The 23,840-nt window shown below is 36.3% G+C and overlaps 1 protein-coding gene across 7 annotated transcripts in view; it reads right to left on the reverse strand.

Moving 5' to 3' along the window:
* Window positions 1–370: 370 nt before the first annotated feature.
* The window catches only part of chl1b (cell adhesion molecule L1-like b), a 92,046-nt gene continuing 68,576 nt past the window's right edge, over window positions 371–23,840 (reverse strand). For 4 of the 7 annotated variants that reach the window (XM_082190157.1, XM_082190159.1, XM_082190156.1 and 1 more), the window contains 13 exons: window positions 23,725–23,826; window positions 23,066–23,263; window positions 22,774–22,844; window positions 20,967–21,189; window positions 18,664–18,779; window positions 18,264–18,468; window positions 17,136–17,258; window positions 13,418–13,594; window positions 5,128–5,235; window positions 4,313–4,474; window positions 3,815–3,946; window positions 2,707–2,779; window positions 371–1,624 (listed from right to left, as the gene is read on the reverse strand). In XM_082190157.1, the coding sequence (XP_082046283.1) occupies window positions 1,423–1,624; window positions 2,707–2,779; window positions 3,815–3,946; window positions 4,313–4,474; window positions 5,128–5,235; window positions 13,418–13,594; window positions 17,136–17,258; window positions 18,264–18,468; window positions 18,664–18,779; window positions 20,967–21,189; window positions 22,774–22,844; window positions 23,066–23,263; window positions 23,725–23,826 (1,892 nt within the window). In that variant the 3' untranslated portion in view covers window positions 371–1,422. Of the gene's footprint in view, window positions 1,625–2,536; window positions 2,594–2,706; window positions 2,780–3,814; window positions 3,947–4,312; window positions 4,475–5,127; window positions 5,236–11,516; window positions 11,702–12,147; window positions 12,178–13,417; window positions 13,595–17,135; window positions 17,259–18,263; window positions 18,469–18,663; window positions 18,780–20,966; window positions 21,190–22,773; window positions 22,845–23,065; window positions 23,264–23,724; window positions 23,827–23,840 lie in introns of those variants that run through there. The other 3 variants (XM_082190160.1, XM_082190161.1, XM_082190162.1) reach the window with 3 other exon arrangements.

Consider the following 23,840-nt stretch of genomic DNA (forward strand, 5'->3'; position numbering starts at 1 on the left):
CTTATTGAGCACAATGTCTGATATGCTTGATACAACCATATTCCAGGAATATAGCGGAATCTATGGTGCGTAGCTCTCAGACAGATGTACTATTTTATAGATCTTTACTCACGATATATCTTTTTACAGACTCTGCCTACAGTATCCAATACTTTTTGCAGTGTTAACTCCAGTGTTTTCTAAAGTCCTTGTTATCATCAGTCAGCTTTTACCTGCATCCAGCAATGGGCTTCGAAAATGAAAGCTGTGTCAAATGTTTCCTGCACGTTCATAAATACACCACAATAGGATGTGTGCATTTAGGCATTAACCAGCACTGAAGGTTCAAAAAGCAAAAAAAGCCATGATGCTGCATTCAGCAAACCCAGGATGAAGAAAAAAATGATACAATTTAATGTCAAATCTGCACACAAACCTCATTCAACATCCTTAAACATGCAAACAGAATTTACAGAAACATTGTACAGAATCTGGGTTTGACTCGATGTGGAGACATTCCAAAAAACATACATAAACATGAACACAACTGTGTTTTCTGGAGATATTGTGTTTCTGAATTGTTCGTTTCTGAATAAAACTATTTTGGAATTTTGGAATTTCAACCCTGTATCACGGAATTCAATGATAATGTGATTTCTTACGTCATAGCAGAACATCAAGGTCATTCTAAGGCAAAAGAGGCGTTTTTCTTTTTAAATGTATGAACATTGAGTATGAGCTTATTTGATAATATACTGAAATATGGCTAGCAGGTTAACAGCAGCAGACTCTAGGAGACTGTAGGGTTTATGTGGTACTGAATGTGGCTATGCAGCTTGTTAGTATAGCCTGAACCGTTAATTATAATCAGTTCAATGCAAAAATGTTCAACAAAGCATGTGCGACTAATTGTGAGTCAACCCTTATGTTGCCTTACGCTTTTTGGAAATCATGATTATTTAAGCAACTCCTTCATACACATAATAACCCACATTTAATGAATGCACAGTATACAGTATCTGAAATATAAAATATCAATAATATTTGTCTCGAAATAAAAATAATAAGTTCATACCCTGACATAAAACTTACTTGGCTACATGATGACACAAAGAAAGCAAAAACAGTGTTTATCTTCTTACAGAGGTTGCATTTACATAAAAAAGCAAACCTTCTGGCAGCTCCATGGTCACCAATGATTTGCAAAGATTTAATACAAAAACACCCCACAAAAGTATACACAACTGGCATGATTGATCAGTTACAGCACGCAAAACAAACTAAGCCTTGTCAAATTATGTGAGTATGACAGAGAGTTTGACAATAACACATTAATTTTAAAAAAGTCCTTCGGGTGCCGTTATGCTGTGCCTTTTTCCTTCCTCTTCCTTTTGACTGACCTTTTGTGAGAGCTTGTCCAACAAATAAATTGTCCGTGGTCCATTACGCTGTGCTCTGATTGTTTCCCTTGATTTCCATGGAGACCCTCTCCTTGCGTCCAGAGTATTCTCCGATAAAAGAGCCGTCCTCGTTGAAGTGCGTGTCCTCGTCGCCGTATTCCACCATGCTGTCTCCACTGTCTCCCCCTTTCAAGTCACCATTCAACGAATGCTGGCTGCTTTTCAGTGGTTTCTCATCATTATCGCTGTGTAAGACAGGGAAATATAACTGAGTTTGTCTGTTTTTGTCCTTGTTAAATTTAGTTGGTCTAATGCTCATCCAATACCTTCTTCTACTAGATTTTGAGGAGCTACATAATTCATGGGTTCGTATTCCGTCATTATGTCCGTACTCACACGTCGTTCCAAACCCATTTGGTTTCTTTTCTCTTCTTTTTCTATGGAATGCTAAAAATTATTTTGGAATAATCTTTATAAAACTCTTTCTATAAACTTAATAGTGACCATGACTGTCAATCTCCAAAATGATTAAAAAAATGGTCATAAAAGATCATCAAAGTAGTTCATATGAAATAGACAGTTCATATATGTGCTGTATGTGCATTCTATTAAAACTATACTGTTTAAAAGGACTACTATGATATAAATATTAAAACTTGTGTGAGGATGGGTGAGTTTAGGCATGCATTAACTTCACTCAAACTGTGAAGCTCATGCATTCACACAGTTGGATGTCTGTATAAAGGGTGTTTCAAATAGTGGAATGTAAGACAGAGTCGGGCACATCTAGAGTTCAACCTCATTTATCATAAACATCTTGGATGATCTGCTTAAAATATTTCAGATTTACAATTGTCACTACAAACACTGCTCTCGAAGAGATTGTTTTAAATTGCATCACCAAATGATTAATGAAACAAGAAACGCATTTATTGCTGGCCCGAAGATACGTGTCTTTCAACTAAACCAGATTGGGCGGGCAATCTTTTGTTCGCTCGATCTCAGTACAACCTAATTTTCACATTTACAGCGAAGCCATTGTTTCTAACGTGCTACATGTGTACTAGCTACTCACAAAGCACCACTTGAAACAGGAACACATCAATGGCATTGATGTGTGAACAACATTGGTTTTGTTGTTATTGTTTAGCACATACGTGTGGTGGTTACTTTAGCTTGCTGCACGTCCAGAGCTCAGGCTGGTTTGGTGCTGGCTTTCAAACCAAAGAAAAAATGCACAAATTACAAGGAAACAGTGTCAGAGGTTGCCGTCATTCTGCCACTATGTGAGCTGTAAGTAGTAAATCCTTTTGGTGGTTTGAAATACCTGTATTCACAGAAGGTATCATCATTTATACCCTGGGACTCCAAATCAGGGTGCAGGTCTTCTTTCTCTTTCACTGAATAAACACAAGAGAGCATCCTTAATTTAGAGAGACTAACAAACATTGTTAATATTTCTATTAACACACAATATGTTAATAAGATATATTGTGTGTGGTCCTGGTAAACCCTACATTATGGGGACTAAAAAAATCTTTTAGGTCATACTAAGTGATGATTTTTGAAAATTCATAAAGTTTTCTGTATAGGTAGGTTTTTCATCTTATTTCACCCAGTATATATGTTTATGAAAAGTCTCCATAAAACATGAAAACACAACTGTGTTTATGTTGTAAATATAATTGTCTTTACAGTCACTTCTGATCAATTTAATTATTTCTGAATAAAGTATTAATGTTTTAAAAATAAAAATCTTACTGACCCCAAACATTTGAAAATTTGTATATAGTAATTAATAAAAGGTAAATTGAACATTTTACAAAAGCTCAGTCACTTAATAATAAATATGCATTTAATAAATATATATATTTGTTCAATTCTGAACAAATAAATAAATAAATAATAGAAAATATAGCATATAGGTGATTTTTATACATCATCAGCACGCACATCTGTACATTCAAATTAACACATGTAAATTAACAGATTTGACGCATGCTGTTTCTGTAAAGTAATTAGAAAACGATCACAGCTGTAGAGGTTACAGTGGTTTAAGAGATCCAATTCGAATACAACAATGCTATTGGCTAGCACCTTGAATCGAACCCAGTTTGCAGCCCCCCACAAGAATGTGCAACATTTTCTAAACATAAATGTATTTCTTGCTTTTTTAAACACTTTTCATGTGCTACTGTGATAATCGAAGTGTGAATTTGATATACATTGTTTTTCCTTCTTACTTACAGTGTTTTTTACTTCTTGTTAAACCTTTTGGCTTTTTCATTCTTAAAAGAAAATCTCCAGCGAGTTTAGACATTTGTTAGGGTTTCCTTGTGTTATCTGACAGCTTTTTAAAATATTCTGTTCACATTCACAAAAAAACTGTGCAATATTCTACAGCAACTGATTAGTTTCATTGTGTGGGAGAATACCTGAGTACTTTCCGCCTTTGTTTCGGTTCACAAAGCAGGCTATGAGCACCGTGAGAGTGAGCAGAGCTATGGCGCACATGAGCCCGATGAACCATCCCTGGTTGGAGATGCCGCCATGAATACTGGCCAGACCTGTGAGAGACAAAACATTCACTTACCAACTCACAATTTGATATTTACTGAGGACACTTCATTGAATGTTGAGAACATCTGACACTAAATGAGAGACGCCAGGCAAACTCTAGAATGGGAATGTGCTGATATTAATATTAAACTGCCACAGACTGCATGTCTAATTGATCAATGGAAGAGGCTGATGAAGCATAATTACTTTTATCAAGTCCACAGAACACATGCTCTGGGATGGACATGGCATACACCACTCATGATAATTTTATCACAGGATGTTGCTTGCACTCTTGATGAGATGAGAGAGGAAGAGACAAAAGACGATTTTGGTTTGCATTTCTGTCATGTCGGAGACTATTTTCTCCTCACCTTTGGCCCTGGTCTTGATAACGTCTTCAAAAATACTAGAATTATCAACCCAGCTTTTAGTCATAAGACGCACTGTGTATTCAGTCCCAGGTTCGAGCCCTTCAATGATGTGGAAAGTCTTAGAAGAGTTTAGCGCATCGGATATCTTCCAGTTACCTTCACCTACAAGACGTGCATAGGTGAAGTGGTGTTAGTACGCTACAAATCTCTACTGCCTATATATAGACAGAACAGTAAACAATTATTAGGGCTTCCAAATTAACATGTTAATCTGGGTACAATAATTCTTTAAAAAGCTACAGGTAGATGTTAATTTGATCAAAATCAGTAACTGGCATCAATTGACAGCCCTAATAATTCTAATATATATTTTCATATATATTAGAAATGATTGATATTCAGCTGCAAATATGAATATATAAATGTATTAGTGCTGTCAAATCTAACATCTAACATAAAAGTTTTTCTCACACAGACACACACACACAATATATATATATATATATATATATATACACACACACATGCACAGATGTTATATAAACAAACTTTTTTGTAAGATGCATGCGGTAGGCTAAATCATGAATAATCGATTTGACAGCACTAAAATCTATACATCTACTTATAAATCTATGACAATTATCTAAAGGCTACACAAATCACTAATGAACCTTTTTTAAAAAAAATTTTATTGAATTTACTTTGACTAAACCAAAAACTATTATATGGAGAATTTAGAAAAGAGTGAGAAATACTACTGAACTTTGAGGTATTATTTACAAAAACTAGGGTGAAGAACAGTAAGAAAGGCTTACGGTTGTTCATAAAGGCAACATATAACTCTGACTCCGTCTGTTCTGTGCCAGGAATCCAGCTGATATTTGCAAAGTTGTGACTAACTGAGGTGCTAATATTCAACACAGCTGAGAGAAGAGAGAAATGACAGAGGGTTAGTACTGTAAATGACAGAAAGAAGGGTTGCTTGTTAGATACTGTTAGACTTGGGAGAAAGGAGAAAGAGAGACTTCTTTATTTTCTTTATATTCACTGTAATATATGAACTTTGCCAGACATTACTTTAATGAAATGCTGCTTATTAGCATTATTTTTAAATATGGAATGCACTGTCAAGTCACAGTGAACTGAAAATGTAAACAGTATCACAGTAACATTGTCCTAACCAGACGTGATGCTATAAATATACAAATGATGAAAGCTATTTATTGTATGTAAAGTTTTTTCACAATCTTTTAAATACATTCATTTTAGTAGTGAATGACATCACCAGTGAAGTAAGTAAAGTTGGAGTGATCATACAAAATTCAAGTAATTACCAGCTTGACAAACATGAGAATGTTTTCTACTACTCTCGTAATTACTGTAATTTTGTCATGTGAACGCAGCATTAAACATTAAATGTTTTTATATTGGCTGGGACTTTGTTACGTCGCGGAGCGACTTTTACTTTCATTGTGGTCAGACTAATTACTTGTCTCTGGAAACCCGGGAGTCACGGCTGGATAGGACATGGCATGAGGAAATTAACGTGATGGGATGTCACAAACAAATGGCGGATCTTCAGATGGTGGAATGGAGTGTGGTTTAATTTCCATCAGAAACATAGCTGCGAGTCTTCTGTAATTAAATGACTAATTAACGGCCTGAAATAATGATGTGCTCGTTACACTGGGTGAAATAAGATGGAATTATAAGAGATAATTCTAGACAGTGTCGCTGAGTAATAATTACGCAGTCACCGAGCTCTGAGAGCTGCAGAAACATCTGAACCGTTTCTATTCAGGAAGCCAAAAGTATTGGACTTGGACAATTGCTACCTACACGGCACATGCCACTGGAGCTATATCAATCACAGATAACTTGTGTTTTCATCACCTTCAGGTGTAGCAATTAGGCAGACTGTTGTCTGCTGTCAAAACTCATTACCACACATCTCAATCACCTAACGCCTTTCCCTTTGGGCAAAACATGCAAATGGAACACATTTATTCTCAGGCTCTTTTCAGGAATCCATCTGCACCGAAGGACCATGTCTATCCTGCCCATCGCAGCATGCTCAAATGACATCCTCTTATCGTGATGCGCTTCCATCCACCCTGTTATTGTAGAAATTGCGTTAATCATCGGTGCGGTGTGACACACCTTTGCTTGACACAGAAATGGCGCCATAAATATTGAGCATGCTAGCTGGAGGTTTGTCAGACCGCATCTGCCGCCACAGCGGGAGGGAGGAAAGCTCGCGCCACACGTGCCCTGCAAGGCTGCTCCCGAAAGCCACTTTTGTGGTGCTGAATTTAAACGGCTTCCTCTTATCCACTTAGCAGACACTTCTGTGCAACATCAGCACTGTTCCTCAGTCCCCCGACAAACCCCGATAAATCAGACCTCGACACTTCGACTATACAGTACACTATTGTGGGGGTCAGTAGATTTTTTTTTAACAAAATACAATTATTCAGCAAGCATTACATTGATCAAAAGAGACAGTAAAGACATTGTTTTTCAAATAAATTATGTTCTTGTGAACTTACTATTCATCAAAGAACACTGTTTTTCAACAGTTTTTGAAAAATTTCACACGTATCAATGAAAACGACTAAAAACGCTGTATTATGTATGCCAGGCCAGTAGTTGGCGATGTCACTTCGTAAAGAAACACTACGCACCTATAGACTGAAAATGTCCATGTCACCGTTTTCACAAATTCGTGTTTATGTACAGTATATAAATGCAGGGTTGTTTTAACCCAAATTTGGGTCAAATATGGACTAACCCAACCGTTGGGTTGAAATTTTTATTTACAAATGTAACCCAATGGCTGGGTTTGTCCTTATTTGACCCAAATTTGGGTTAAAACAACCCAGCATTTTTTAGAGTTTAGGATAGTTTACACAGAGACGATAATGGTTTCGATTTCAAAAACTTTCAGCTTTTAGTTGAAAATGGTATCATGTAAATGCACCCATTTTTATTGTTATAATATTTCACAATATTGAAATATTGTGAAAAATACAGTTTTTTACTGTATTTTTGATAAAAGAAATGCAGCTTTGGTGATCATACTGTATGAGGCTTCTTTCAAAAACATTTTAAAAAATCGGTAACACTTTATAATAACTTTCAGTTGTAAGTCATTTATAAGTGGTTAGTTAATGATGAACTAATCATTTACAAAACATTCATAAATGATTAGCAAGTGATTTACTAACATTTTATGTATGTTTTGTAAATTCTGTTGTCATTTTACAAGTGATTAGTAAATGATTAACTAATTATTTACGAAACATAGCTATGCGTTCATAAATGATTAATAAGTGTTATGTTCATTATTGTATGTATGTTTTGTATATTCAGTTGTAAGTCATTTACAATATATTAGTTAATGATTAACTAATCATTTACAAAACATGAATATGCGGTTCATAAATGTTTAATAAATTATGTAAAAAAAAATTTGTATGTATGTAGCAATTAGAGGGTGCAGAAAGTGTTGTAAATGCCTTGTATACACGTACAAATAATTTGTAACAGGTAAGTAACAGTGTTCAACACAATGATGTGTAAATGCATGAATAAATCATTTACAACATTTGCATCCCCTAATCTAAAGTGTAAACTATTCATCACGTGTAAATGTGTTACACATCATTCGTAGATTACCACTTCAAGAATCAATAAGGCATAAGATCAACAAATCGAATCTACGAATGAAGAGTAACACATTTACAAGTGATAAATAGTTTACACTTTAGATTAGGGGATGCAGAAAGTGTTGTAAATGATTTATTCATGCGTTTACACATCTATAACAGGTGTTGAACACTGTAGTGTGTGCTGCAGTGTAAGTGCTGACTGGTGAGGGTATAGACAGCTGTCTTCTCTGAAACACATGGAGTCTTTAACCACTGTGCACCCGATGTAAGCAAAACATACAAAAAAAATTTAAAATGTATTAAAGGGGTCATATAATGGTATATGCACTTTTACAAGTTGATTGTACTGAAATGTGTGTTGGCAGTGCCTGTACACAACCATCCTAAAATGATAAAAATCCATCCAGTGTTTTTTTTATTTATCTTCTTATATGTTTTCCCCTCTCTCAAATCAAGCCGTTCGACCGTGTAACGTCACACGGTCGGACGCCCCTCCCACGATTGTTGATTGACAGCAGCGTTTCAACACAGACCTCGCTCGTGTCTATGAGCAGATTGTGGTGTTCTGTTCTTGGGTGTACAGTGCCCTCCACAATTATTGAACCCCCTGGTAAATATGATCAAAATTGGCTGTAAAAAATAAATCTGCATCGATTATCCTTGTGATCTTTCATTCAAAAAATGTGAAAAATTCTAACCTTTCATTGAAGTAAAAGAATTGAAAGTGGGGGGAAATCACATTATGAAATAAATGTTTTTCTCCAAAACACGTTGGCCACAATTATTGAAACCCTTTTATTAAATACTTTTTGCAATCTCCTTTTGCCAAGATAACAGCTCTGAGTCTTCTTCTATAATGCCTGATGAGTTTGGAGAATAACTGACAAGAGATCAGAGACCATTCCTCCATACAGAATCTCTCCAGATCCTTCAGATTCCCAGATCCATGTTGGTGCTTCTCCTCTTCAGTTCAGCCCACTCATCAGGTCAGGGGACTGAGACGGTCATGGCAGAAGCTTCACTTTGTGCTCCACAACAAATTTTTGTTTTGATTTTGATGTTTGTTTTGGATCGTTGTCCTGATGGAAGATCCAACCACGGCATATTATAAGATTTCTAGCAGAAGGCGTCAGGTTTAGATTTTTTATCTGTTGATATTTGATAGAATCCACAATGCCATGTATCTGAACAAGAAGTCCAGGACCTCCAGCAGAAAAATATGCCCACAACATTAAAGATCCAATGGTATATTAAATTGTACACATGGGGTACTTTTTATCCTTGTGTTCACCAAACCCATCTAGTGTGTTTGCTGCCAAAAAGCTCTGTTTTAGTCTCATCTGACCACAGAACCCTGTGTTGTTTGAAGATCCAGTCGTGTCTGACAATTAAATTTGCTGGAATTTGTTTTTGGATGAGCGAGGAGGTTTTTTTTTAAACCCTCCCAAACAACATGTGGGGATGTAGGGGTTGTTTGATAATTTTTTTTTTTAGGCTTTCTGACCCTAAGACTCAACTAATCTCTGCAATTCTCCATCTGTGATCCTTGGAGAGTCTTTGGCCAGTCAAACTTTCATACTCGCCGTGCATTAAGACAGTATAGACACACGTCCTTTTCCTGTCAGATTCATAACATCTTTAGTTGGTTATAACTTCTTAATTATTGCCCTGATGGTCAAAATGGGGATTTTCAATTCTTTAGCTATTGTCTTACAGCCACTTTCTAGTTTGTGATGCTCAACAATCTTTTGCTACGCATCAGAACTATATTCTGTGGTTTTACTCATTGTGATGGATGATTAAGGGGATTTGGCCTTTGTGTTTCCTCATATTTAAACTTCTGTGAAACACGAAGTCATAGCTGGACAGTTTCATGTTCCTAGTCACCCTGGTGTACTAAAAAAGGTAAATATTAATGGGAATATACTTCAGAGATATTTTACTCGTAAAAAATTCTAGGGGTTTCAATAATTGTGGCCAACATGTTTTGGAGAAAAACATTTATTTCATAATGTGATTTCCCCCCACTTTCAATTCTTTTACTTCAATGAAAGGTTAGAATTTTGCACATTTTTTGAATGAAAGATCACAAGGATAATCGATGCAGATTTATTTTTTACAGCCAATTTTGATCATATTTACCAGGGGGTTCAATAATTGTGGAGGGCACTGTAATAAGGAACACAGCAGTCATTTTGATGTTCCTAAATCCGAACCGCTGAAGACGCAGTGGCTGAGTTTTGTTTTCGAAGGGAATATTCCCCACGATCAACGTCAATGCTTTCATGTTTGCGCGAATCATTTCACACACCAGACTCGTTTACAAACGAGGTCAGTATAAAGCTGGTTTTGCTAAGAAGCTGCTCCTGAAAAAAGGATCGGTACCAACTATTCGTGTTCCTGCTGCACCTCCAGAAGAAGAAGTGAGTGTAACGTTTTATTAACCTTTATATTAATATTTATATTAATCTTTGCAAATCACGATGAATGCGGCTGTTTACACTCAGGGTACATTACGGCATGTTTTCTATATACAACGTTCTCAATATAATTCATAATCCCACGTTTATAATGAACAACGCGTTATGGTTATTGTGTTATTAAAACGGTGTACGCACAGAACAGAGGAACGGGGTGAGCAAAGTGCATTATCATTTAAAGACACATGCACTTAAAGGGATACTCCACCGATTTTTCATATTAAACTATGTTATTCCCTTAACTAAGATGAGTTGATACATACCTCTCTCGTCTCAGTGCGTGCACTAAATCGCTCTGTCTTGCGGCGAAACTTTGTAGCAAGTGCTTGTAAGCACTTCGACTTGGCGTAGTAATATCTTCACTCGTGAAAAATCCTCTCACCGGCCCCCGCTCCCTCTAGTGAAGATATTACTGCGCCAAGTCGAAGTGCTTACAAGCACTTGCTATGGTATTCCGCCATACAATATAGTTTCCATTTTACACGCTTAGAAAAGCGCAATGTTTTGTTTTGTGTCACCGTCCTAGGTCGAGTTACACTACGCGAGTAACTGTATTTAAATAGGGAAAATGTGGAGGTGTTTGGTAGCTTCTCTGCTTGGCCCATATTGAATGAACTGGGCTAAGCTAAGTGCTAACAAAGTTTCGCCGCAAGACAGAGCGGTTGAGCGCACGCACTGAGACGAGAGAGGTATGTATCAACTCGTCTTAGTTTAGGGAATAACATAGTTTAATATGAAAAAACGGTGGAGTATCCCTTTAAACGGCGTGCTGAAAACAGAGCTGTTTTTGACCAGGTAAAATTAGTGTTTTCTTACAATACTAATGAGAATTTTTAATTAAAGTATATTACAAACTTTTAATTTAGACCCTAAAGAATCATATTAGCTTGTACAAAAATGGCATTATATGAGCCCTTTAAACATTTATGAAACGCATAGTCATGTTTTGTAAATTATTAGTTCATCATTAACTAACCACTTATAAATGACTTACAACTGAACGTTATTATAAAGTGTTACCAAAAAATCTTAAAGACCCCAAACCATTGAACAAATGTGTTTCCATTATTACAAAACTGAATATTTGTAGAGACCGTCGGCATAAAAAAGCCCAATTTGTTCCTCATTTGTTCTTTCAGACTTGCTGTTGTGTGGTTTAGTACCTATAGAAGAAAGAGTAGCATTAGCCACAGGGGAAACAGTGGTTTTTCTTGGAGGAAATCGTGAGCCGGATTTCCCTGGAAAAAAAGACAGTATTTTAAACGGTTTGAACGGATGTGATGTTTCTACGAGAGAGTTAGGCCTGTGATGTACTAAATAGGAAGAAGCTCAATGCAAAATAAAAATAGTCTGTGTTAGCTGAACCATAGTATTATGCAAGGAATATTTTGATAGGATTGAACTGGATTAAATTGAATAAATCAATTAGTTTAATCTACCAACATAGAGTAGATGACAGGTTAATAGAGATTGATCTAATTTAGCAACCATCTATGGAAGACCTCACATCTATGGAAGGCTTACACAAGGACAAAAAAAAAAAAAAGCACACGGAAATGAAATGATTATCTCGTTATGAACACATGCATTTTCAAGATAGATTTCTACAGTACAGCTACAAATGTATCCTCTAGTCTAGTGTGCTAGCTATTTCTAGTGCTAAAGAAAACAGAATACTTCATACTGATGTTGAAAGAGGCCACATCTGTTGAAGCTGGCAAAACAAAAGCAATAAAGCAATGAAAAAGACATATTGCAAGGACGACAGAAAGACACTGAGATCACAGCAAATTTAGTTCATAAGACAGCTTGTTTATAAGACAGCAGTGCCTGTTACCAAAGCATTAAAGCGAAAATGCAATAGCAAGAAACAAAGAAAAGTATATAAAAATATGATGCCATACTTTTAAATGTCACACTAGAAATATGAAAGTATTACAAAAGGGTTTTGCAAGTCTTATTTGTATGGCGATGTTGCAGAGATGGTACCAGATGGAAATACCATGGAATTGATGTCATATTCATGTACACCATGGTTTGAGCATGGAAACCAAGATATATTGAAGAATACAATGGTTTCACTATGCTTGTGGCCAAAAACATGGTATTGCCATGGAAACACACGGAAATACTTTTAAAATAAAACATTATAATTCTTATACACCCAGTTGTCCTTTAATTAAACAGATTTTCACTATCTGTCAACTATATAATCAACTGATTTTCTTGATGTATGCTGGTCATGTTTAAGTCTGTATGCAGTTGTTTCCCATTGACAGAAAGATATCTCTCCTCACATCAGAGCAGTAATTTGTTTTCTTCTTGACTGTTTTCAATTACTCTGCCGAATATTGGTATTATGCCTAGGGATTTTCATCTCGATCATATTTCTTCCCTAAATACAACTTCCTATATGAACCCTCAGTGAAACGGAAATAAACAGCACTTTATTAACAATCCGCTAACTGCAGATGATGTATGTATGTCGCCGTGAACCATTAATCATGATAAATGTGCTGTAAATTCACACTTGTGTGGTTTTTTCTTTTAATATATTTTTGGATGTTGATTACCAACTTATTTCTATGTCTGTACTAATAACAATCCAACATTTCCAGCCCCAAAGGCAACATATTATTTCTTCTTCCTTTTTGCAGGCGAGCTTTTACCCTCAAATCAATAAGCGCTTGCTCTTCCAAGACAGTGATGAATGCAGCCCAGTCGCACACTGTTATGATATTGTTTAGCTATAAAGAAATGCTTAGATGGGCATATGAAAAGCTTGGTGAGATGGGAGGTCGAAATAATGTCCCCTGCATTCGCCGGGTCGATGCCCATAACAACGGCAACTTGGTCATCCATGTCAGAGAGCCAGATTCCCTGTCCTTTGGAATGCCACAGGCTGACTCCCCGGAGACGACCCCACCCCTGAGCAGCTGCTACCCCGTACTCACTTGCTTCAGGGACAGTGGTGCGCTCCTCACTGGCAGCTGGTCCGCAGCCCACCCGCGTGCAACACCGTAGGTAAAACTTGTATTTGCTCAGTGCTTCCAGGTCCTGGAGGTGCTGCTTATTGCTATCAGTAGAGATGTTGAGGGTCATCAGAGGACCTAGTTCCTCTGTGTCATTTACTAAACAGGAAAAGGAAACACATATTAGAATTAGAATGCATATTAGAATGCACACAGATTATAAACGAGAAAGAAAGATATGCAGCAAAGCGACATGTGTTCATCATATGTTATGGTTGGTCGCTCAGCTGGACTGGTAGCAGGAAGGCCATGTCATTGAAATGTCAGATGTGTTTAGTCAGCCAGAGGTCAAATTCAACTCTTTTTTTTTTTCTTCTTCTTTTTTCTACTGACACAGACTGACAGCCTGCACTAGGATTGTCACAATACCCACATTTCTGTAGTGGATGGCAATAAGGTTGTCACAATACTACTGTATGTCTTGTGGTACGATACAAAAGTATCACATATTATGCCACATATTATGTTTGGATGTGTTCTTGCACCGACTACATGTTGTGGCTATTGGATGTCATATTAATTTTTTGATTTCACAATATATAAATAAATAGTTGTATTTAATATTTGAATATTGTCTTAAACAGTTCTGAGCTTCTGCATAAAATTCAACTGCAACTGATATGCTACGGAACAAACTCCTTTATTATTAAAGTTAAAAATGAATACAAATAAAAAAAACAAGCAATGATTGGTAAACAGTCAGCAATAGGAAACAAAGAAATAAATTAAAAGATTTTTCTTGGCAGTATTGTTGTTTGACACAAATTTGGACACAAACCAGATTTATTATTATTATTATAATTATTATAATTATTATTATTATTATTTTGCATTCACTCATGACAAACCAATTGTCTTTGCATTAATAACCTTGGCAAGAACTGCATTTGACCTTTCACGCACATGCATCACAGCAAGGGACGAGCATTATTCATAGATCATGCACACACATACCAATGTGTACGTGTGACAGTAGCCATCAGGACTTGGATACCGAATTGAGTCCTACAGATTAAAACATAATTTCCTATGCATGTGTTATTGAGCTATTGTGCTTGTGCAGCTTAAACAGGTTTGAGTCTGCCCTGCAACATGTTGTGATTCTCCATTTCCTCCTAATAATTCTCTGCCAAATAAACATAAATAATAATAAACACTAGTTCTGAATCCTCCATAAGTAATTCACAATGTGCAAGTTTTCGCAATGTGTGAATTCAGCGTAGTTGGATCTGGCTGCGGGCCATCTGTGTAGTGGCTCTTTAATCCCAGTTGCTTTTTTCCATTCGATGGGTACAGCTGTGTGCTCTTTCGCCAGCATTTTACACGCCACTTTCTTCAAGGAGACTTCAATGAGCCCACTTCAAAGGGAAACACAATGGTTCTAGCAAGCTCTCCTGATGAAAATGTTACTTCTTTAAATACGCAACCTGACACTTGGCCTCAATGATCAGCCACAGCATCAAACACAATTAGCTGACGAGGCCTTCCAGACTGTACGCATCATAATCAGCTCCGTCATCATTCCTGCTGGGATCTGGTTGCGTGTTGAGCGGTGTGCGTGCCCAGCCTGGTGTTATACTGTGATACGATGCATGTAGAACAGTGTAGGATCAGCGCGATGAAGGGTGTCAGGATGGTATACCGGGTCATACATTTCTTTCCCATGAGCTCTGCACTACCTACGTGCCATGATCACCCAGACAAGGGGTTCACAAACCCGTTTTAGAAACCCTGGTCTAGACAATCTTAGCACATAGGTAGTGCAGAGTTCATGGGAAAGACATGTTCAATGTTGTTAAAGGGATAGTTCACCCAAAAATGAAAATTCTATCATCATTAACTCACCATTATGTTGTTAAAAACAGCATTATGTTGTAACCAGACAGTTGACAGTAGCAAATGACTTCCATAGTTATTTTTTTCTTCCTACTATGGAAGTCAATGGCTACCGTCAACTGTCTGATTACCAACATTCTTCAAAATATCTTCTTTTTAGATCAACAGAAGAAAGAAACTCATACAGGTTTGGAACAACATAAGGGTTGATTACATTTTCATTTTTGGGTGAACTATTCCTTTAAATCAATGAAATATTAACTTAGAAATATCAGGGAGTAAAAATTTTAGGTCAAAATGGTTCGGCTGACAAAATACGTTTGCTAGACAAGGGGCAGACCTTTTATATCTTAAAAAAATAAAGGAGAATTCATTTTAGAAAACATGTTTCCTATAGTTGTAGAAACAATCTGAAAAGTGGGGATAGCACAATCTAAAACTTATTTGCTTTGCTTGTGAATATAAATTAGCTGTGGTCATTCACCCAGTAGTTTAACTGGTTTAACTGGACATTAAGTAGGTATAAAAAAAGAAAGACGATTCTTCACAAGTTTTCTGTTGAATTTTCCCATTAAAATATCTAATAAACATCTTGAAACAATACTTTTCCAATTCTTTTTACTTTTCATTTTTATTTTCTGGTTAAACAAAGTAAACAAATCCGCCAGTGCACTAAGACAAAATACCCTTATATTCAAGATACAATCTATGAAAACAAGTCTTAATATCCTATGCAAATTATATTTCCAAGCATATTTCTTGTTTCAAGGATTTTCAGATATTTTAACAGGGAAAAAAGTCAAAAACACAAATAAAAAACTAATTATAAATACATTTCTTAGTGTAGCGGCCTTAGAATTAACAAGGCTTTGTTGCTTTTACCTTCTGCGATGATGCTTGCCTCTGTTAGTGAGGATTCTGATTGTTTTTTTTTAATGTGGTCGGCTACAATTATGCTTAATCTTACAATTAAACTTTGAATATCAAAATCTACACCCTGAATCCTGAAAAATACCTCTTGCTATTTAGAGATATGCTTCACAATGTTTCCCATTTTCCTATAGTGCATCACTTTTATTAAGTATTAATACAACTATTAATACGAACTGCATTGTTAACCCGCTACATAATCAGTGGTCTTATTCACTGTAAATCTTAATTAAAAGCATACTCTAACGGCATGCAGTAAATAGCTGTTCAATTCACTAGTGTGCATTCAATCCAGTATAACAGGACCTGTATAATAAAAATAAGCAAATTGAGTGAGGCAACTTAAACAAGTCAAAGTAATTGTTTTCCATAAATCATTTAGCAAATACAACTGTGTCTTATTGAGGTCCTATACAGTCATAATACTTAAGTGTCTGTTGAATATAAGATGCAGCTGCCAACCCTAAGGTAGGTGGCACAACAATATCTCCTAGTGGTGAGACGTAGGCATCACTCGATGTAATGAGACGTGAACCATAAAAGAACACTTTGCTGATTTTATATCTCCAAATCCAAATCTGTATCAGGGGAACATGCTGACACAGGGGCAGTAGCTTTTTTAATGCTGTCTGTGCCATAAAAATGTACAATCTGTTGTCTGGCCCTTTAAGAGACATGAAACTGAATCAGTGCAAATGTAGTGGTTTGTGGTTTAACTGTAAAATCACTATAATGACCATTAATGCTGCTGTGTAATGGGCCACAACAGAAATGCATATCAGGAAATGTTTTTAACTCAAACCCCATGCACATAACCCTTACAGAAATATGTAGCGAGGGTTATGAACAAAATGGAAATGCAATGTTCACATACTTAGCTGATATTGGAGGATGTAGCCGATTAGGACTCCATTTGCGTCAACTGGAGGAGACCAGGTCAAGGTGACCTTGTTTTTCTGGACATTTGAAACACTGAAAGCAGCTGCTTGACCAGGTACTGAAAGTAGGGGAAGAAAGAAAGTTGACAGAGTTGACAAATTATTTTAATTATTTAAAGGAACATTTCACACACAAATGGTCATTACACAGCCCTGCATAATGGCAGAAAGGCCTAATATTACCTAATTAAATTATTAAATGAAGTTCAAAAATATCAATTAAAACTTTCCATCAAGTAGAGTAAAAAAAAAAAAAGATTTTTGTTTCGTTTACATTTATATATATATATATATATATATATATATCAGCTTTAATGCATTTATTAACATAACAAAAGTCAAAAGTTTCTTCATTCTTCATTGTTTCAATGTGTATAAGTTGCAAACGAGGGGACAAATATGTTCAAATACTCCATTTAATGTCAACGAACTTTACATAAAAAGTTTATAAAAAATAAGGTTTTTTTCCCACAAAATCTATATGTCACTGTTTGTTATGTAGTAAAACACCCACAGATGTAGCAGAAAACATTTAGGTCATTTTTGCATTTTCTTCTCTCACTGGCCACAATTCTAACCTTGAAATCATGATTAGGCATAAAATAACGTAATACTGCACATGTGAAAATCGGCTCAGAGGAAGATGATTTATTTGTGGCAGTTTTTCTGGTGATTAAGGGGTGATGCAAGACTTCTTCACCTTACAAATAGTTGTCGAAAGCAAAAATGCTACAAAACAGCACATCATATTTTGTGAGCAAGTGACGTTCTAGAGCAAAACAGGCACTGTTTTTTTTTCATTCAGCAAATATGATGTTATTCATTCATTTGTTCCAAAACTTTGCGACTTCCTTTCTTCCGTGAAAGATGTCTTCCCCTGTATCAAGGGTCTTACATCTCATTTTAATTTCCAAATATTCAAACTTGCTGTGACATGAACGGTCACATGACAAACCAGAACCAATGCCATTTTTGGGTAAACCAACTATTTCCATCTTATTTATCACTGACAGAACCAAATTTATTGTTTAGCTCAAGTATTTCCACATCTTCTCCTCACTCACCTCCCTCAGGGGTTTTGAAGTTGACCGGATGACTTCCAGGCCCGTTTCCTATACTGTTAAAGGCCATGACAATGAGGCTGTATTCTGAGAAAGGCCTAAGCCCTGTGACTACCGCATGGTTCCTCTCGCCTGAGAACGTCGCCGTGTGTTTTTCGCTGTGTGTTTTCTTTGAGTCCAGCAGACTACGAAGCCTCCACCAGCTTACCTGAAAGCACACGAAGATAGATTAGTCTGTAGATAGTGAAGTGACAGCTGATGAGTCAAAAACAACCCGGATTAATACATGTGGATAGGCTCTGACAGCATGCTGGGAAACAAGAGGAGCTTCAAGGTCACAAAAAGGGGTCATTAGCCTTTAAACCGTGGCTAAAAAGCAAAAGACACATTGGTGCGGAATTACCCTGTAGCCCCCCAGATGTCCATGGAGTTTGTCCTTGTGGACATGGTCCCATCTGACCTTCACCATGGTGTTGTTCATCACTTCTACGGCTACATCCTCTGGAGCTGCTGAGGGCACTACGGACGAATAACATGCAAACGAAATATTACAAATAGCTCTATATAGCTGCCTTCAAATTACACTGTTCCTACATCAAAATAATGTCAGTGAATTAGATTCAGCTATATTCACGAAATAAGGACCAAGAAATGTGGTGTAATTTTGTGGGTAATCATGGGAAAAACTGTGGTGGGGGTAATAGTTGTTTACATGTAGTTATGGACTATAATATTGTTTTTATGCTTTGTAACTACATTTAGTTATCAAACACATTGCAAATTGCCTACATAACACTTATTTACCATACACAATCTAAGTAATCTATATAAACAACACTCCACCATTCACAAGCTCACAGACATCATATAAAACACTTGCTAATGAGAAGAGATTTGATTATAATGGAATAAATCCTGGTAAACATCAGTGTTGGGGAAACAATGTTGAAACTGTACTTTGCCAAGCTAAGCAACTAATAAATTAAAATAGTTAAACTTTAATTAAGCTATTTAAGCTTTTAATTAATAACTATTAGGGTTAGGACCCACAAATTAGATCCGCTTTTTACACAATTTATCTTTAACAGTTCTTGTTAACAGTTATATAACCATAAAAAAATAAAAAAAAAATACAGTTTTTGCATTACGGTCTATTTTGACCCTGGTATCAAATAAGGTTTTACACATGATGTTATGCATGACTGTTTTTTTTAATTTTTTTATTTTTAGCTGGACTTGTATCTAAAATAATTTTGTCAAATATATGTAGCCTCTTTCTTTCCCATATCTCATACACACTTTTGGTGCTGAATTTTGTGGATAAACTTGAATGTGCACACATATTGATGAAACATTGCAGAATGAAAAATGCATAATCTTTTTCATATGAATCTGAATGTTCATGCAAGTAAAATGTATTTAATATATTTAACATTTAAACAATGTAGAGTATTATATTTATGTTGTTTTGATAGAAAAATAATGTAAAATCATACTGTTTTAATAAAACATTCTGACTGAGTTTCCTGTAGTCTAACTCTGTTCCTGAATCTGCAGCATGAAACAAGTCAGCATAACCAGTGTTGTCCAATTACAGAACAAATGACTCTTATTAGCCTTTTTTTGTGAATCAGAAACATGCAGCTCAAACAGCAGCATTATTCAGTTTCCTGAATGACTCAAATAAACTGTTTCATTTTATTGAATCAAAAGCATAACCAATGTAGTACAATTCCAAAAATCTTATGAACAGGCTTATTTATACTTATGAATCATTTAAAGTCATTAATTATGAATATTTTTCTCCCCCAGATATTTTTTCCTTGAAAGTATTAAAATAATCCTTATTGGAATCCTTAAGGAATCTAGGTAGATAAAACTCTGCCATGCATGGATTCAAACAGGTGACTCTTTTTTAAAATATGGTCATTTACATGAACCATCCATATGAACTGATTCACTAGTATGAACCGTACTTTTATTCCATCAGGTTGCTCAGCTTGAAATCTGCATGTGCAAAAACAGCATTAATTTGCTTATTTTCATTTGAGGAGTAAATCAATTGCTCCCCAACACTGGTAAACACGTGCTAAGATAAGACAGAAATAAGAAAGAGGGAAAGAGAGCAAAAAGGGGTCTAAACTAAGCGTATTGCACAGAGAGGTAGTGACCTGAGATAACATCGGGAGGGCAACTCCAAAAGAAAACTGAAGGCAAGAGAATAATTATAGTCGCAAATGTAAATAGCTCATAGCCATGATAACATTTCATTTGTTAGTCTACAAAGACTCCGAGTGAGGAAATCGTTCCCCCTTGTGCAATTTAATATCCTCAATAAGGCAAAACAAATCGGCGTATCAGAGCCGCCGTTTGGATATTGTGTAAAGGCAAGACAGTATTTCATCAGCATTCTTTGCCCTCTAGGTGTGTTGATATTCTCGTCACACATGTACTGCACTTTCGCTGGGGGGTGGGGGGGTGGGGGTTCCATTTACAGGCATTTGCAATGTAACAAGACCCTTACAGACAAAGAAAAGGTTAGAAAAAAAATAAGATGTGTCTTTCAAATTCTTCACCTTCTTTGTACGCTCTCAAAGGTAAACATGCACAATGCTTTGACAGTGAGTGAAATGTCAGTGGTATTGGCTTATTTGAATGCACACTCATCTCCAGAGCTCAGACACAATGGCGGTTGCTCCTACTTACAATCCTCTCCTGAGTATGCCGTTATTATTTTAGGGTCCGGACCCCAGCCCGCGTGGTTTTTGGATTGAATTTTGATTTCGTAAAGGACGAACGTCGGGGTGTTTTGAACCACAAACGAATGCCTCTTCACAATGTCCTCCATCCAGTCCTCTCCGCTGCCTTGTCTTCTGTAGCTTACTTTGTACTCCAGACCAGGCCCGTTGTGTTCAATTGGTGACAATGGCTGTGACAAGAGTACGAAAGAGCTCAGTTAGCTGACGGGAAACAGTAAATCAAAGGAAATAGCATTTAGTTGCTCAAACACTTGCTGTTTATATTGTCTCAGCCTCAGAGGGCGAGCTCATAAAACTTTTGCTCGCTGACCATATGACCATATTGCACAGAAAAAAAGACAAACATTGGCTGAAATCAACATTTACAATCAGAATGGCTAACTTTTACACTCCTTCCAGGTATAAGGGTGAACTTTTCTTTTTGAATTAGTCTGAGTTGATATATTGAGCATTTGAAGGTGGTTAGTAGCAATTTAGCTAGACATCCCTGAAGATAACTGTATATTCATGCTTTGTTTTCTTAGTTATGATTTAGAAAAAACCTGAACGATTAGAATTCTGATGAGAAATGTATATACTTTACACTACTGTTCAAATGTTTGGGGTCAGTAAGATTTTTTAAATGTTTTAGAAAGTCTCTTCTGCTTACCAAGGCTGCAGTGTTTCAGAAATACAGTAAAATCAATAATATTATGAAATATTATCAGTATTATTAATAACTGTTGTCTGTTGTAATATATTTTAAAATGTAATTTATTCCTGTGATGCAAAGCTGAGTTTTCAGCATCATTACTCCAGTCTTCAGTGTCACATGATCCATGATCTTTCTATTATACAGATTTTGTGCTCAAGAAACATTTCTTAATATCAATGTTTTCAAACGGTTGTGCAGCTTAATATTTTTGAGGAAACATTTTGAATGAATAGAAAGGTTCATTTACTTTAGTCACTTTCAATCAGTTTAATGCATCCTTACTGAACAAAAAGAAATATTCAGACTTTTGAAAGGTAGTGTATATATATTTTTGCATTTTTTCGCTGTAGAACCATTTGTGGGGACTGTTTGTAGTTATAATTATATAATCCATTAATTGTATAATCCCTTTTTTCCCATGAGGATATCTTTTTCTGTTAAACGGCTGATAGACCTGGTTCATTGTTAGCAATTTATCTTGATGTCAAACAATGTAACAATTGATTTTTTTTAACAGCTCCGAGGTACATCAGTTAACTTTCCTTTTACAATTGTCCTGCAGCAAAAGACAGAATAAAATGCAAGTACTCATTTTAGTCCACCGTTAACAATGAAAATCCTTATAATTCTACAAAAGTACACGTGTATTAGCATGAAAAGGCGGCCGAATAATAGCCCAGAAACCGTAAAAGAGATTCACCTTTATGTGAAAATCAGAATTTATGCATCACGTTCCTTTTACTTTTTATTAAAGACTCACTCTGGGCTCCTTTTGATGGGAACGTGTGTCCAGAGAGATCCATTTCTGCAGGGCTTTGTAACTTTCCCAACAGCACGGCGATGGAGATAGCCGTGTTTTTCTATGCAAAAAACCCTATCTCGGGGAATACGCTTATCGATAATTGGAAACTAACAACTGACACTGTTAGTTTGCTCTCCCGCTTTGAGAACTAAATGAAATTCTGTATTTGAGAGCACTTCTTTATCTGTGCAGCCCTTCCAGTGCTTTGAACCTTAGATATTCTTGAAGACTATTGGAATTAAACGTTTAGCATTGTACCTCCCAGTTGATATCCATTTGATCTGGCGAACGACCTTCGATCTTGATATTTTCTGGGTTCTTGTCGGGTGCTTTGGAAAGAGCAGAAATATGGATTTTGTTGGAGGTGAAATTGTTAGTGGAAAAATGGCCTGTGAAATATGCACTTTATAGACTGGTGCTTAAATGACAGGGAAAATCAATTATCTCACAAGTTGGGATGTTTTAAAGTTCAGTGGGCGATGAAGTTGGGCTCACTGTTGTCTGTGGAGGTGACGTGGTTGGGAGAAACAGCAAGAGAGCTTATAGATACCTGATGCTGGAGTTTTGTATCTTTCAGTGGCCCGGCTTGGCAAACCTCTTCCGACCTCATTGATGGCGGAGACTCTAAAACGGTAGTCCACATGTCCATGAAGCTTCAGCAGAGCGGAATGATGGTTTCCAGGTATTCTCGTAATCTCTCTCCAGCTGCCCGGCTCATGTTGGCTGTCATCAAACTCTATAACAAACTCTGCACAAAGTTTAAAATTAGAACTGTCAGCACATAGACCACAAAACATATATTTTTCAAACCTTAAATATGTACAGTACATGTTGAAAAATCTAAATTAACTGCTTTTACTCATTTAAATTGACTCAACATGACTACATTAGGTAACACCGATGAAAATTGTTTGTAAAGGTTAAATCAGGTAGAAAACAGCCCCTTGATGTAAAAACTGCATGTTTCCACTATTTTCAATACAAATAGCCTTGGTGTGCATAAGAGAAAAAAAAAAAGAAAAAAAAAATGTTTTGGAAAACTTTTGAACGGTACTGTAATTTGCATATGTGGAGTCATTTACATGAGGTAAACACTGACCAAACAAACTAAATACTATTCTGCATGACAAGTCGATGAGTAGCCTTACACAGTGTATCCCAAATAGTGATATACAATTATGGCCAATATGGGTGTTAAGACCATGTTACCAGTAATGGAGCTGTTATGGTCATCTCCTGGAATCCACTGTACTTTCACACTTCTCCCATTATGTTCAGACAGGATCACATCCTCTGGTGGATCAGGAACATCTAAAGAAAACAAC

This window comes from Leuciscus leuciscus, assembly GCF_965113295.1.
Source record: "Leuciscus leuciscus genome assembly, chromosome: 14".
Taxonomy (NCBI): domain Eukaryota; kingdom Metazoa; phylum Chordata; class Actinopteri; order Cypriniformes; family Leuciscidae; genus Leuciscus; species Leuciscus leuciscus.